Source organism: Rosa rugosa, chromosome 7 (genome assembly GCF_958449725.1).
Source record: "Rosa rugosa chromosome 7, drRosRugo1.1, whole genome shotgun sequence".
Lineage (NCBI taxonomy): Eukaryota > Viridiplantae > Streptophyta > Magnoliopsida > Rosales > Rosaceae > Rosa > Rosa rugosa.
This window is the reverse complement of record NC_084826.1, coordinates 23,415,643-23,430,517: the sequence shown is the minus strand read 5'-3', so window position 1 is coordinate 23,430,517 and position 14,875 is coordinate 23,415,643. Positions and strand designations below refer to the sequence as shown.

At 37.8% G+C, this 14,875-nt stretch overlaps 3 protein-coding genes across 18 annotated transcripts; 2 read left to right on the top strand and 1 right to left on the bottom strand.

The window, feature by feature from the left end:
* Positions 1-54: 54 nt before the first annotated feature.
* Positions 55-1,585, top strand: LOC133720105 (uncharacterized). Its single transcript, XM_062146290.1, has 3 exons — positions 55-883; positions 967-1,158; positions 1,251-1,585. Exons 1-3 carry the CDS (start codon positions 788-790, stop codon positions 1,389-1,391), a joined length of 429 nt encoding a protein of 142 aa, XP_062002274.1. The 5' UTR covers positions 55-787; the 3' UTR covers positions 1,392-1,585.
* Positions 1,586-1,897: 312 nt separating this feature from the next.
* Positions 1,898-3,773, bottom strand: LOC133719962 (uncharacterized). 2 transcript variants are annotated; one of them, XM_062146160.1, is made up of 5 exons: positions 3,644-3,773; positions 2,865-3,026; positions 2,701-2,756; positions 2,527-2,588; positions 1,898-2,403 (listed from the first exon to the last, which is right to left on the bottom strand). In XM_062146160.1, exons 2-5 carry the CDS (start codon positions 3,007-3,009, stop codon positions 1,959-1,961), a joined length of 708 nt encoding a protein of 235 aa, XP_062002144.1. In that variant the 5' UTR covers positions 3,010-3,026; positions 3,644-3,773; the 3' UTR covers positions 1,898-1,958. The 2 variants fall into 2 exon arrangements, with proteins under 2 accessions (XP_062002144.1, XP_062002143.1); XM_062146159.1 differs by lacking the exon at positions 3,644-3,773 and having other exon boundaries at positions 2,865-3,223.
* A 6,203-nt stretch (positions 3,774-9,976) lies between these two features.
* LOC133721606 (ABC transporter C family member 8-like) lies at positions 9,977-14,620 on the top strand. Of its 15 annotated transcripts, none has more exons than XR_009852248.1 (8): positions 9,997-10,271; positions 10,393-10,501; positions 10,798-11,430; positions 11,520-11,843; positions 11,924-12,010; positions 12,136-12,221; positions 13,061-13,219; positions 13,446-14,620. XR_009852248.1 is itself a non-coding variant. In XM_062148265.1 (3 exons), the coding sequence occupies exons 2-3, from the start codon at positions 10,816-10,818 to the stop codon at positions 11,631-11,633; spliced, it is 729 nt and encodes a 242-aa protein (XP_062004249.1). In that variant the 5' UTR covers positions 9,995-10,271; positions 10,383-10,815; the 3' UTR covers positions 11,634-11,724. The 15 variants fall into 15 exon arrangements, 1 of the variants encoding a protein (XP_062004249.1); XR_009852245.1 differs by having other exon boundaries at positions 9,998-10,271; positions 10,789-11,430; XR_009852242.1 differs by having other exon boundaries at positions 9,999-10,271; positions 10,383-10,501.
* Positions 14,621-14,875: the final 255 nt, after the last annotated feature.

Sequence of the window (14,875 nt, the reverse complement as noted above, 5' to 3'; positions counted from 1 at the left end):
TAGTCAATCACGGCGTGCTTTTGAGATCAGTTACGGCGTGCTTCTGATGTCAATTACGGCGTACTTTTATATTTCAAAATCGAAATAAATAATTTATAGAACCCTTTTACGGCGCACCATTTTGTCTTTTACAGCGTGCTTCTGAGATCAATCACGGCGTGCTTCTGAGATCAGTTACAGCGCACTTTTTTGGTCAGTTACGGCGCGCTTTTATATTTCAAAATCGAAATTCAAAATCTCTAAAACTCTTTTACGGCGCTCTTATATGTCTTTCACGGCGTGTAGGCGGGATCTTTTACGGCGTTCTCTAAACAGGCCGTAAAAGAGTTTTGTCTTTTACGGCATGCCCATTTACAGCGCATTTTTGTGTGCCGTAATTTGTCTTTTACGGCGTTCAATGTGGGCCGTAAAAGACCATTTTTCTGGTAGTGCATCTTTTCACATTTGCAGGTCTTTTCCATGGAGCTCCGCCAACTCGAGGAGCTGGATGCCCAGCGTCAGGTGAATGAAGTCCGAGAAGAGACTATCAGTTTCACCCAACAAGGAGCTTGGAGGCCCAGCATCAGGTGAAGGAAGTCCGAGAAGAGACTATCAGTTTCACCCAACAAGGAGCTTGGAGGCCCAACATCAGGTGAAGGAAGTCCGAGACGAGACTATCATTTATAAGAGGTGGACGACCAAGGCCACAATCATATCGATCTAATCGAAGGAAAAGATAGGCCCACTTGAATAAAACAACCCCACCACTTTACACTTGGATTTCAACAGATCTTCCGTTGACTCGTTGATGCCGAAATTGGCACCAACACACAGCAAAGTCGATAAGTTCTTCTGCAGTATCCGAAGCGTTAAAGTTCTTGTTATAAAACAACACACTGCTCAGGTAAACACTGTTGCACTTTTGAAAAATTATCAAGTTCATGAATTTTGTTTTCTTTGATTTCTTTACATTTTTATCTTTTGCAGAAGCTGATGGAGGAAGGCTTCATGCATTTTCTGGAATCATTCTATAATGTTCGGAATTTGGGTGTTCGTATTAGCTCAGATTTGGATGACAAGATGATTCCATCAATAGTCTCTCTTCTCAGAGCAGTGCCTAATTTCACTTTGGATATAAGATCGCCTCGCGATAAAGTCTTTTTTTCCGGTGGACCTGTTGTAAGTGATGGTTTTATACTTTTATTAGTTGTCCTTCCTTAATTTGTGACTTTTTAATTGAGTTGGGTTTCTTGTTTGTCAAACTTTTCCAGGAATCATCATTCGATAGTGGTCATTGGCAACTGCAAGAACTCGACTTCATCAATCGAATTAAGGAGGTAACAATAGAGATTACTGATGGGTCTAATGGAATTGAGTTTGCAAAGTATATATGTGCTGGAGAATTCTCCTAGTTTGAAGAAAATGTTCATCATATGTGCACCCACTCAAAAATCAAGCTTGATGGAAGGGTTTAGGAGAAGTAGGGTTATAAACCCTATCATGATTGTCTTTCTGGCTCAAGACAACAAGAATAAAGTAATAATTACTTAATTAGTGCTCATTAGGGGCACATGTATTTGCTTCATAGTTCATATATAAATAGTACTTTCTCATGGCTGGACTGGACCTATCTTGGTTTTGTATTATTAATTAATGATTCTAGGTACGTAACAATATTAGAATCATATATATGTTCTGGATTTGCAGTGTTCTGTTCTTGAATTTGTCCTTGCTACTATCTAAATCTGTAGAATGTAGGAGGGATCATACAAGTTTATTCAAGTGGTCATGACCTGACATATTTAACATCTGCAAATTTATGAATACTGAATGTAGAATTACATTAACCATGTAAATCATACCTTGACCAAGATTTTGGTAAGACTCAATAGCATAATTTAAATACATAAGGATTTTTCTTTCTTGGTGCAAATGTGATTAAATCAATGACAAAATGTTAGAAACACCTGATTGGTACTTTAATAGTCACCTTCTCTAACAATTAGAGGCATTCTCTCCCTTACTTTCTCCTTCAAGCAACTATTCTCTAATGTCTGTTTTCTTGAACACCTTTTGGTCAAATTCTTCATATCGGTACAGAATTCGGTGATTTGATTCAAAATTTCCCGTCCCTTGAGCAAATTACTGGCTGAGAATGTACTCTTCAGCTTCGGTTTCACACCGTGTTTTGATGAATCTTGAGACGACTCATCCCCTTGTTTCTTCTTCTCATTACATGGAGTCATTGATGCCTTTCTTGATTTGGACTTGCAAGGCGCAATTGGAAGTGGGGCAGCCATATTAGGATTCTTGTTCTCATTTTCGTCATTGACACTGCACACATAATTTGAACTTTTGGTCTTCATATTACGTAGCTTTGCAGCTGAGGGTGGTTTGGTTTCTACTCCTTTTAGCTTCACATCCCTGATAAAGAGACAATAGAATTAAACACTCATATATTCTTTTATATTTACAAAAATCTGAGCATTAATTTCATTCGTTTCCTGAACTTTCTATGAAACCAACTCATGGAGATTTCTAACATACCTTTGACTCTTTCCCCTAAAAGGTAATATTTCAGAAACTGATAAAGACCTCAGAAGCTTCCCCTGAAAGAAAGAGACTAGATAAATCAGCAAATTTGCAGAAGTTGATTATTACTGGAAAAGAAATTAAATATTTTGTTTTTGTAGTTTCAAAAGAAAATCATATGAATACTACCTTTAGACTACGTGCTGATTTGTGGAAATCTTCGGCCGACTTAGGATGCTTGCAATCTGCAACCCACAAAAGTAAGATATAAACATATTTTTCCTAATTCGAGAAGAGATTAAATTTTGAACTTTCTTTCCCTTTGGTTCCTGAGCAACCAAATGAGTCCTTACCAGGATTGCAGAACCAGGCTTCATCATCAATGAGCTCATCTGGGGCTGAAAGGTCGACCCATTTGGGCGCTTTGAAGTTCTCGTAAGTTTCATCTTCGACGAATATGGATTCTATGTTGCTCCAATCAATGATTTCTGGTTTCATCTTTCTTCTTGAGGTACCTACAAATTCATAAACAGGAAAGTGTGACAAATCTAATCTGAAAAGTAGTCTTTGAATCAAAGAGTGTAAAGAGAATGAAGATTTAGATAAAATGAGTAAGCTTTATCCAGATTCTAAGACATTCCACGAAGGTTTTGAATGGAATAGTGAAAAGTTAACACTTGAGAGAGAGAGAGAAGAGAGGGATTATGAAGAGATTTAGAACAGTGTGCTGTGAAGGAGCTGTGCGGATTCGTAACGTCAGAAAACAGAGGGCAGTAAATTCGAAGGTTTAAATTAGTCTTCGACCGTTGGGAGCTTTTTTTTCCTGAGATCAATTTTTCTTTTCTTTGACTGCGATGATGGTAGCCCCAACCCATTAAAGTCGGGTTGTGAGCCGGCCTGGTTCAATATACCAACCCAGAATCTAAATTTTCATAATGATCCTTTTGATGAGTAGAATCAAATTTGATACTAATTAAAGATATTTGTAACAAGATGGATGTTTTTTTTCAAGAATTTCTCATCCACCTCGTTAAGGTTACCAAAATATCTTAATAACATAATTCACAATGAGACAAATGACAAATTACAAAGCATAACAAAATTTAATGAGATTTGCAATATCTTTGCTTACCTCTTGGACTCTTTCAAATACGTACTTGTGTTTCAATATGAGAATACTACCAACAATAGTTAAATTACCATGACTCAATAATCCCACTAACTCCTACACCCACTCTCACAGATTTTCAAGAACACACCGTAGCCCAAGAGATATACTTGCTCTGTTTAGTACCCCTTATATAACCTAATTGTCCATAGGAAACCAATCCTTCTCATACAAGAAGTTAAAAAGATCCTAACACGGGAAGGAATAAAATTTAGACACTTACATTATGTCCAACAAGAAGGTTTAACGAAGTCGAATTAGGATTCGTTTTTCCTATTTTATTTTGAAACGTAAATTCTTTCTCACTATAATTAATTGCATTGCACGTTGCCACAAGAGGAGATCTGAAGCCAGTCATGTTCATCTTCCATGGTTGACACTAGAATTTCTTTTAATAACAAGAGATTCTCCTAGGTCAAGCGTTAGTAACTCCACCCTAATCATTCCCTATGTCCAAATATCGGCATGCATTCGAGGATGATCTCTAGAGGTGGAGGTGTTCCCTTGATCTTATCGGAACTTTATTCTAAATCTTTTAATTTTTATTGAAGTTTTGGTATATAGATTAAGGTCTGAATTTTTTAGGGCACCTGAGAATTTGTAGGAAGGAAGAAGTCTGCTACTTTCCCAATTCTAAATCTAAATTTGTAGGAATGTCATCCAAATTTGTAGGAAGGAAGAAGTCTGTTACGAGCAACTATTCTAAATCTCATGAAAAATATTTAGGTCTTCCAACCTATGTAGGAAGGAAGAAGTCTGCTACTTTCCAGTATATTAAGGAGAATTTGGCCAAGAAATTGAAAAATTGGCAGGGTAAGTTCTTGAGTGGTGCTGGCAAGGATATTCTTATCAGAGTCGTGGCACAATCTTTACCAACCTATGCCATGAGTGTTTTTCAACTCACCAAAGGGTTCTGTGAAGACATGGAACAATTGTGTGCACGTTTTTGGTGGGGCAGTAGTGATGATAAGCGAAAGATTCATTGGAGGTCTTGGGATTTCTTGTGTAATTCTAAGGAAGAGGGTGGTCTGGGTTTTCGAAGCTTGGAAGAATTTAATTCTGCTATGTTAGCAAAACAGGCATGGCGGATCATTAATCATCCCAATTCCCTAATTGCACGGATTTATGCGGCCAGATATTTCCCTTCGGGTTCGTTTTGGACGGCAGGGATGCATGCGTCTCCTTCTTACTCTTGGAGAAGCATATTGTCTACAAGGGAATTAATTGCTGATGGTTTATATTGGCAAATTGGTAATGGTAAGAGGGTGAAAGCTTGGTGTGATCCTTGGATACCGGGACTTCCATCTTTTAAACCGGAACTGCAAGCTAACAGTAGGGACATTACACTCAAGGTTAGTGATCTTTTTCTTACAGAGCATTCTTGGGATGAAAGGAAAATTCAGAATTTATTTTCCGCCAATACAGCAGAAGCTATCTTATGTCTTCCTCTAAGCTCTAGAAAAGCTGAGGACAGGTGTGCTTGGAGGTTAGAAGGAGATGGAAAATTCTCGGTAAAATCAGCCTATAGATTGGCTTTCTTACAGTCCTCATCACATAGACCTAGTACGGTGGCAGTCACGATCAAGTTTTGGATAATATTCCCACCTCGGCAAAAATGCATATTTGGAGGATTTGTAATTGTCACGCCCCGAATTTTGAATAATCAATTCAAAGTCCGAAACATGAATAATAACAATTACAAATAAACGTCCTGAATTTTTTTCTCACAAACAACCACACTTCACACCTCTCAATAATACAATAAACCAAATTCTCAAGTTATTTATTACAGCACACTCTCACCAAATCAAATTGTAAGGCTCAAATGAGCTTAACTCACCTCACTATTACAATTGCTATAAAACTATAACAAATACTCTAACCCGCACGATCACCGCCCTGATTCTCCTGACCTGCAGGATTACCCGCTACACAATTTGAATAGTGTACCGGGATTGCAACAACACCAAACCCGGTAAGCTTTTGACAGCTCGTATGAGTAAACAAGAAATGAACGGTTGATTTATTAAATCATATTTCTTTTAACTCAAGCAAAACAACCAACAATCACAACATCCACGAAGCAATCCTCAATCCCCAAAATCAGTCACTAAAATCACCACTCTAAATCACCAAAGATTTATACGGAATCTAAACTCACATCTTTCTTCTCAAAACCCCGAAAGCGTATTTATACAAATACGGTGACTGACAGACTAGAGCTCTAACTGAATCGTAGCCCATCACCTGGCCTAGGTTATGGCATCCGACATGATTATCAATATCGTAGTTCATCAACATAGGTTAGAACATCCGATACACATACTCAACTTAGCCCATCACCCAATAAGGGTTGGGGCGTCTCTTACACTCGACCAATCGTAGCTCATCATCCACCTAGTATTAGAGCATCCGATTCCCCCATACTGGTCACTATGTTGACCCTAAACTCAACCAATCGTAGCCCATCATCCACCTAGTATTAGAGCATCTGATTCCCCCATACTGGTCACTATGTTGACCCTAAAACCAAAATCGAGTACAATAATATTCTTTCACACAATAGGATCAATAATACCATGATACGTACTATTATTGTGTATATATATGTACTCAAAATACAACTCCAAAAATCACCAATCCATACTCAATCATATCATCACTCAATACCACGTCATCCATAAATTTCCAATATAATTTCACCAATCACTATCATCATAAATGAATATGGTAAATCACGTTTGCGATTTCACATCACTTAAATCATTATAAAATCACACATCTCCATGTCACACCAATCCATATATAACCACGTAAATATATATATATACGTAATTATCCGCTCAGGGATAATCACTAATACCAACTATAGTTCAAGCATAAAAATCGTGAAATTCATTTTGTATAATTAAATCATTTTACTTACCTATGGACCGTAGTTGATCAAGCCCATATGATTTAAAACAAATATTTATTTCATAAATATTTTCACACAATTACGACAAAATAAAGTAATTAAATTTATTTGGTTCGTAATATGAACCACGTGAGGTTTACTCACCTCGATATTCCCGCTGCGTCTTCAATTTAACACAATACACACCGAAACCGCTCACCCAAGGAAGACCGTCAATCACCAAATCAAACATGACCTTAACTTAGCAATCATTCATAAACTACACATATACGGAAATCCAACGGTCGGATTCTAAATTAATGATGATCCAACGGTCGGATTCTAATTTAATGATGATCCAACGGTCAGATCAAAATTATATGATGATCCAACGGTCGGATCCTCACGGATCGCCCTTAGGATCATCCTCCAAAATTATCACGAAGATCCAACGGTCAGATCTTCTTGAATCGTCCTTACTAACATCTTCACAAATTTATACGAAAATCCGACGGACGGATTCTCACGAATCGCCTCCCTAATCACTGTTTTGCATTTATACGAAGATCCAATGGTCGGATCTTCGCCCATGACCACACACAGCCACTGGGACAGTCATAAGATCATCATATCAAAACTACAAGTCCATCTGACGGTCCTAACTTCACAGATCACAAATCTAACGATCGAAATCGATCGAAACTTAAGAATTCATAACTTAATCATACGATATCCAAAAATTGCGTATAATATATCAAAATGATCGTATTGAAATATAGAATCTGAAAATGTACAGAAACCATATTTTTGATCCCCGGAGGTGGCCGGAAAGGGCCGCCGGAGTTAGTGGCAGAGTCGCCGCCGACCACCACCAATGGTGTCGGGGACGGGCTGCTCTTCTTCCTCTCATCATGCTTATCAACTTTCATAACTACCATGTAAGCTGAAAATGACCGGAAGTGGTTGAAATTACGTAAAACAGTCGAGGTGGCCGGAAAATTTCTAGAATCCGGCGAAAATTTGCAGAATCCGGCGAGCTTGAATTCCGACGTAAAAACTGCAATTTCTCGCTTCGATCCCTTCATGAAAGTTGTTCAGAACTTCAATCTGAGTTCACCAGCTCAAGAATCACAAGAAATGATGGTCTGTAGCTCGAGATATCCGGATCGATTCGCTCGTTTTTTTCGATTTTGATCGGGGCTGGCTTCCAGCTGCCACCACGCGCAGCCCCGCCGTGCAAGGACACTTCTGGGAGTTTCAGGAGGTTGAGGCGAAGCTATAGGAAGTGTTCTGGTCTTGATTGGTGGCCGGTGGAGTGAGAGAGAGTTTGGAGAAGTTTTGCTCTGTTTTGGGTGGTTTCGGACGAGAAAGAGAGAGTGTGAGAACTGCAGTTCCTTCCACCGACACTCCTCACTATAGCAGCACCCAGCTTTTCCCTTTGTTGCTCAAAATCCGGAACCCACTACTCTTTGTTACACTTTAACAAAAAGGTGGTTATTACAGTAATGATATTCTTCCATCTTTGGAGCGATTGGCTTCGAAACAGGTGCTATTGGAGGCTCAAGATTGTGTTCTATGTACTGGTGAATTGGAGACGACACTACATCTGAGTCGGAACTGCTCCTTCTCCAGGCAGGTACTTAATTCACATAGAGATGTGCGTCATGTCTGTTTTGATGCACAAACTGATAGTGCTACGGTGGTTGAATGGCTCAATCATTGTGCTGGGAAGCTTTCGAAACATTCATTTGAGGAGCTACTTGTTCTACTCTGGAATATCTGGAAGGAAAGGAACAAGAGGGTCTGGGAGCAAAAGAGTACCGAAGCAAATGATGTGGTGATTCGTACGAGTACTAGCCTTGCTGAGTACCGCCGTCACAATGTCCAAACTAGGAAAATGGGAATTGGGGGTAATGCAGCTCGATGGAGGTGTCCTTCCATAGGGGTTTTGAAAGTCAATATTGATGGCTCGTTTCATGTCGGCACGAAGCTGGGCGGTTTGGGATTCATCATCCGAGATAATCAGGGGGTGGTGATTGCAGGTGGTGTATGGCCTCTTTGTCATCTATTCTCGGCTGAACATGCAGAAGCATTAGCATGCTTGGAAGCAGTCAAGTTTGTCCTGGAGCATAATTTGAACCCGGTTACTATTGAGACAGATTCTCAGGTTGTTCAGCAACAAGTTTCTCTGTCAAATGTGGCAAACTCTTCTGTTATAGGTAGAGTTTATGAGGATATTATAGAGCTGTTTTCCAATTCTCCAAATATGAAGATCATTCATACTAAGAGAGAGGCCAATCAGGTGGCGCATAGGCTAGCAGCTCATGCAACAACTCTTCAGCAAGCAAGCATTTTCTTTTCTCCTCCTAGCTTTCTTATGGCTGCACTTGCAGCTGATTCCATTATAATGTAATACTATCAGTTTTCAATAAAGGGATGACATCATTTTACTAAAAAAAAAAAGGTCTGAATTTTTTTTTTTTTAACTTCAAAGTGTCCACTTGAGATCAAATTCTGACTCCATCACTGTTCTCTATAAATAAACAAGACTATTGTTTCAAAGAAAAAAAAATTGAGGGCAATACTCCTACGTACTCTTTCACTTTAAAAGTGAACATACAAATATCGTTGAGAGTCTAATAACGCTGTAACTGAACCAATTATTATTATTATTATTAAAAGAGAAATAGCTAGGTACCAAAAACAACTGCTGGAGGGGTTTTCTTTAATCTTTGATAGAGAGAGTTGATAAGTTCTCTGAAGATTTCCTCCTCCAATGGTTCAAAACCGTTTCAAATACTGTGAAGCCATTACAGCTTGAGCTAACCCAAATATTATTATTATTATTATTATTATGTTCAAGTAAATCCAGAATTGGGTCAGTGTCTGACCCAAACTCTAGGTTACTTGACCTAGTTGTAATAGGGTTTTGAATTAGAGAGTTTCTCGGGCATATTCATAGATATCCGATTAATTGTACGATTATCTGTCATTGTACAAACTCAGATTTTATGCATTGTAATCCTCTATATAAAGAGGGTCCTATTATCAATGAAAGCACAACTCAATTCTCTCCCACACTACAAGAAAATGACTCTTTTACCGCGCACATTTTACGGCGTGCATTAATGCATGCCGTAATAGGCACACATTTATGGCGCATTTTCACGCAAGCCGTTAATACCCTTTCTGATATGGTCTTTTACGGCGTGCATCTAATGCGTGCCGTAATAGACACACATTTACGGCGCATTTTCACGCAGGCCGTTAATACCCTTTCTGATATAGTCTTTTACGGCGTGCATGTAATGCATGCCGTTAATGTCATTGTTCATTTAGTCTTTTATGGCATGCATTGATGTGTGCCGTAAAATTAAAAGGCCAAAAATTTTCACTAAAGTTTTTATTTCCCTCCATCTTTTCCCTCTACACTTTTCATTTTTATTTTTTTCATTTCATAACACAGCCTCTAGCCCTCGTTTCTCACTGCCTCACTTCCAGTCCACGACCCTATCTCATTTCAGTTTCTCTCTCTTCCTTTCGCTCTCTCTTTCTTCACTGGCCTCTCAGTTTTCTCTTCGTCATCGACAATTCGAGATCGCCAAGGAGATCGCCAAGGACTGGGTTAAGCTCTTCGTTTTCTCTACCTTCTTCCTTCACACATCTCTCAGCCGGAGCTTCCTCCTTTCCCTCCAGGTCCATCTCTGCTGTTACTCTTTTCTTTAATCTTGTTTTCGTCGGTTTGTTTTGACTTAATCTTGCTCAGTTATCATCGTTGTCTTTTATTCTTCTTAATTTCATATCCAGTTATGATTAGATCTTTTGTAAAGATCCAATATTGGGGCCGCTAAGTTTGTGAAGGAGATGGGGCTCAATTATCGAGCTGCACTTAGCAATATCACCAATTTCAAAAGAGAGGCTTTTGGGTATGTGACTTTTTCTTAGAATCTGAATCTATTTCTGGGTTTTCGTTCTGCCATAGACCCATTACAAAGTTGGAACTGACTCATATTTGATCTCCATTTTTGGTTAATCCACTAGCTCCGTCAGATTTGTTGTCATTCTCGTCCTTATTATTTTTTTTTTTGTAAGTTGAATCATGGATTTTTATTCTTGTTGTGCTGTTTTGATTGTCAAATTTGAAGTGTCAGTCTAAATTTTTGGTTTAATTCCTCTCCTCATTTGTGGTCTTCTAAATGTGCCTTTTGCAAAGGCACTTCAGAAGTGTCAGTCCCAGTTCATGATGGCACAAGATGAGAGGCTTAGAGCCACTTCTGAGATCCTAAACAGTATGAAGATCATTAAGTTACAATCCTGGGAAGAGAAATTCAAAAACTCGGTCAATTCCCTTCGAGAAAGAGAATTCAAATGGTTGTCTGAGGGACAATTTAGGAAGGCTTATGGAACTTTACTCTACTGGATGTCACCAACCATGATCTCTTCTGTTGTTTTTCTAGGGTGTATCCTTTTCAAAAGTGTCCCTCTGAATGCAAGTACTATATTCACAGTTTTAGCTTCACTAAGGAGCATGGGAGAACCTGTGAGAATGATACCAGAGGCTCTTTCAGTAATGATCCAAGTCAAGGTCTCATTTGATCGGCTAAATGCTTTTTTGCTTGATGATGAGTTGAAAGATGATGAGATAAGGAAGCTCCCATCACCAAATTCAGATGAGAGCTTGAGAATACAAAAAGGCATTTTCAGTTGGTATCCTGAATCAGCAATTCAAACTCTGAAAGAAGTGAACCTAGAAGCAAAATGTGAGCAGAAAATTGCAGTTTGTGGACCAGTTGGAGCTGGAAAATCATCACTTTTATTTGCTATACTTGGAGAGATGCCCAAAATTTCAGGAGCTGTAAGTCTAAAAACAGATGATAAATTTTATTTGCCATGCACTAGGTTTGTGTTTGTGGTTTCATTTGCTTACTTGTTTTATGCTTACAGGTCGATGTATTTGGAACCATAGCCTATGTTTCTCAAACTTCTTGGATACAAAGTGGGATAGTTCGTGATAACATACTCTATGGGAAGCCAATTAATGGACAAGAACAAATATGAGAAGATCATAAAAGCTTGTGCTTTGGTAAGGACATAAATAGTTTTGATCATGGTGATCTTACTGAAATAGGCCAGAGGGGAATTAACATGAGTGGAGGGCAAAAGCAAAGGATTCAGCTGGCTCGAGCTGTCTATAGTGATGCTGATATCTACCTCCTAGATGACCCATTCAGTGCAGTAGATGCACACACTGCAGCAATTCTGTTTCATGTAAGAAAGATGTAGTCAGCGATATTTTGAGGCATAGTCTTATTGTAAAACAGGTCACATAATATGAATGGCTTATGCAGGATTGTGTCATGGATGCTCTAGCAAAGAAGACTGTGATTCTTGTGACTCATCAAGTAGAATTTCTGTCAGAAGTTGACAAAATTCTGGTATGCTTTGGCTTTTGTTAGAGATTAATGAAGACTTGACTTGTATTATTTATGAAATCACATGAATATTTTGTTAGAAAAATAAAAGACAAATGAACATTTTCCATGTATAATTTCATTTCCAGGTAATGGAGAGCGGACAAGTTACTCAATCCGGAATCATCGATTTATATGGAACAAAAATCTTTTGGATGAACTTATCAAGTTCAAGGTAAGATTTTCCTACTGTAAGGTACGATTAGTTCAAGGTCCAAATTATGTCGTTTCAGTTCCTTTAGTGTACGAGACACTTTACAGGTATGTTTTTTTTTTTTTTTTCCTCCCTCTTCCTTTTGGTGCTACTGCAGCTGTGCTTTTTATTGATGAAAAGGATTTCTATTGCATTTAGTTAAGTCATTTGGAATATTAAGTAACAGTATCTAGCTTATCTAGATTCTGAACGACATACCTAACTTTTCATTAATTTTTTTGTATTATTGATCTGTTTCTCACTTGTATGACTGGTTTTCAATTCTGAAACTTTATACTGTAATAGTAGCAATAAGTGATGAACCCTGCTTGTGTTTGTTTATCCAGATCTTTAAGTGTTGCACTATTATCCACCCCGAGCTCTTCTCTCTCTCTCCTTTTTTTTTTGGTTTAAATTATTTATTTTCTCTTGCACGGGGATCCAGAAACAGATTTCTACAAGTTCTAAAGCTCGTAAGCTTATTGCACTTTCATTCCTAAGGATCAGTTTGGCATACATGGAGTTTAAGAGAATTTATGAGGTTGAATTACTATGCATTTTTGTGTTGTTTAAATCAAGCTATTTTCTATTCTCACGGGTGATCTTAAGCACATAAAACTAAAACCATAAAAATATTTGGATATGTGCTCGTGCTGCGTTGAACAATTCTCACTTTGAGTCTTGTGCTTTTTTATGATATTCACTCGGTTAATGCTTGCGTACTTTGTATCCTCTTGCCAAACTATTTTGTCTATTTCACAAGAAACAGCTGGTTTCCCACCCAAACTTATTGCATTGGATGATTTCAATGTGGTTCACAGGGGACATATTTGACAAGGAACTAGAAGCAGCCTTGATATTGTGCTTCACTAGTTGATTGGATGGGGGCAAGGATTGTTGCTGCAATATTATGGCCTTTGCATGTGTTGGGAACAAAACTAGTCTATAGTAAAATTCACTCTGCTATTGGAATATCAAAGGTTATTTCTCTTACTTTTTGGACTGACAAGTAGGGTTATTTCAGTTCTTTGTGTCATCTTCTTTTCATAGGATTTGACTCCTATAATGTGTTTGAGAAAATCTAAAAATGGAATAAGTTCCTACAATGAATACTGTTTTTGTCAAGCTAAAATCTTGTATGTCTTTTGCAAATGCTTTAAGCCATACTGTTTCTTTTGTGTAATTGCATTTACTTAATCCGGACAGATTGCCCACCTCAAATTTATATTCCAGTTTTCCGCACCACAGAGTTAAAGATCACAAGTTTTACTGAAGCCCAGATCTCCAAATGAAGAACCCTGGTTCTGCATTTGATATTATTTATGAACACTGCAGAGTCATGTTCCGTGGCATTGGTGTTCTGAAGTTTGCTGCTTTGTTAGGTAAAATCCATCTTCACTACTTATAATTCAGTGTTGCTTTTTATCTCAGAATTGAAGAAAATACCATTATTTGGGAAATAACAGCTAGCTGGTATGTAATATAATAAGAAGAGTTAAAGTACTAAACTTTTATTTACTAAATCAAGTTGGGTTGTGTGATTCGATGTGTTGTGTGTGTCTGCAAAATCTGTGTAGGGTAGTTGCATTTGTTAAAATGTATGTGCATTGTGACAGAAAATCATTTATTTAATTAAAGCAGAAATTTTCACTATATACCTTGAGAGGCTTAAGCAAGTCCCAAAATTTATAAGTTGTATTAGACATGAAGTTTTTTAGGATTTAGTTTGGCTTTCAGTAAGTTGGTGCTCTGTTTTGGCTTTGCTTATGTGTTTGGATTGCTGGTGCAGTACACATAATGGATTGAGAGGTATGTTTGATTTATACTTTTGATTTGCTTTCTGGTGATGATGAAGGTTATACATGTTGGTTTTGTGGTCGTAGTGGAGGACTAGACCTCACATTAATAGTTTTCTTACTTTATTCTCTAGGCAAGCCCAAACTAAACCATTTGATTTGTGCAGAACAAGAACTTTGAATTGATTAAAAAAAAAAAAAATCTATATCAGTATGTGTATTGTGTAGATATGCATTTTAATTGGCTTTTAGTCTTTCTGGATTTGCTTCTGCAATGTCTATCATTTCTTCTGTTTTGCACTTGTGAAAGAACGAAACACTCACTTCTCAATGCATGTTGCGGTTACTATTCTATGTATGGACATTTCAAGAAGCTGGATGAAGAGATTAAAAGGGGAGCTGCATCTTTGGAAGCAGAAGCCCAACTATCTCAGGTTTGCAATTGTCGATCACTTCAAAGTGGGACAGTTCGTGATAACATACTCTACTTGATTGATGTAATGACTACTGCTACTTGTACATTTTAATTGTCATTTTGTAAATGAAATTACTTATAACGATAATCTGATTGAAATGTTTCTCTTACATCTAATTTGTCATATGGATATGGTGATACAAATGTCAAATTGGTAAAAATATAAATTTTTTTTTTTTATTAAAAAAAAAACCTTATTTACGGCGTGCAAGCTGCGCCTTAAATAGGAACTCAATCACTCTTTTACGGCACACATTATACGCCTTAAATAGAAAGTCTTTTACGGCATGCAACATGTGTCGTAAATAACATGAGTGACATTTCCGATATCACTTTGACGGCGTTCTTGGATGCACTTTAATGGC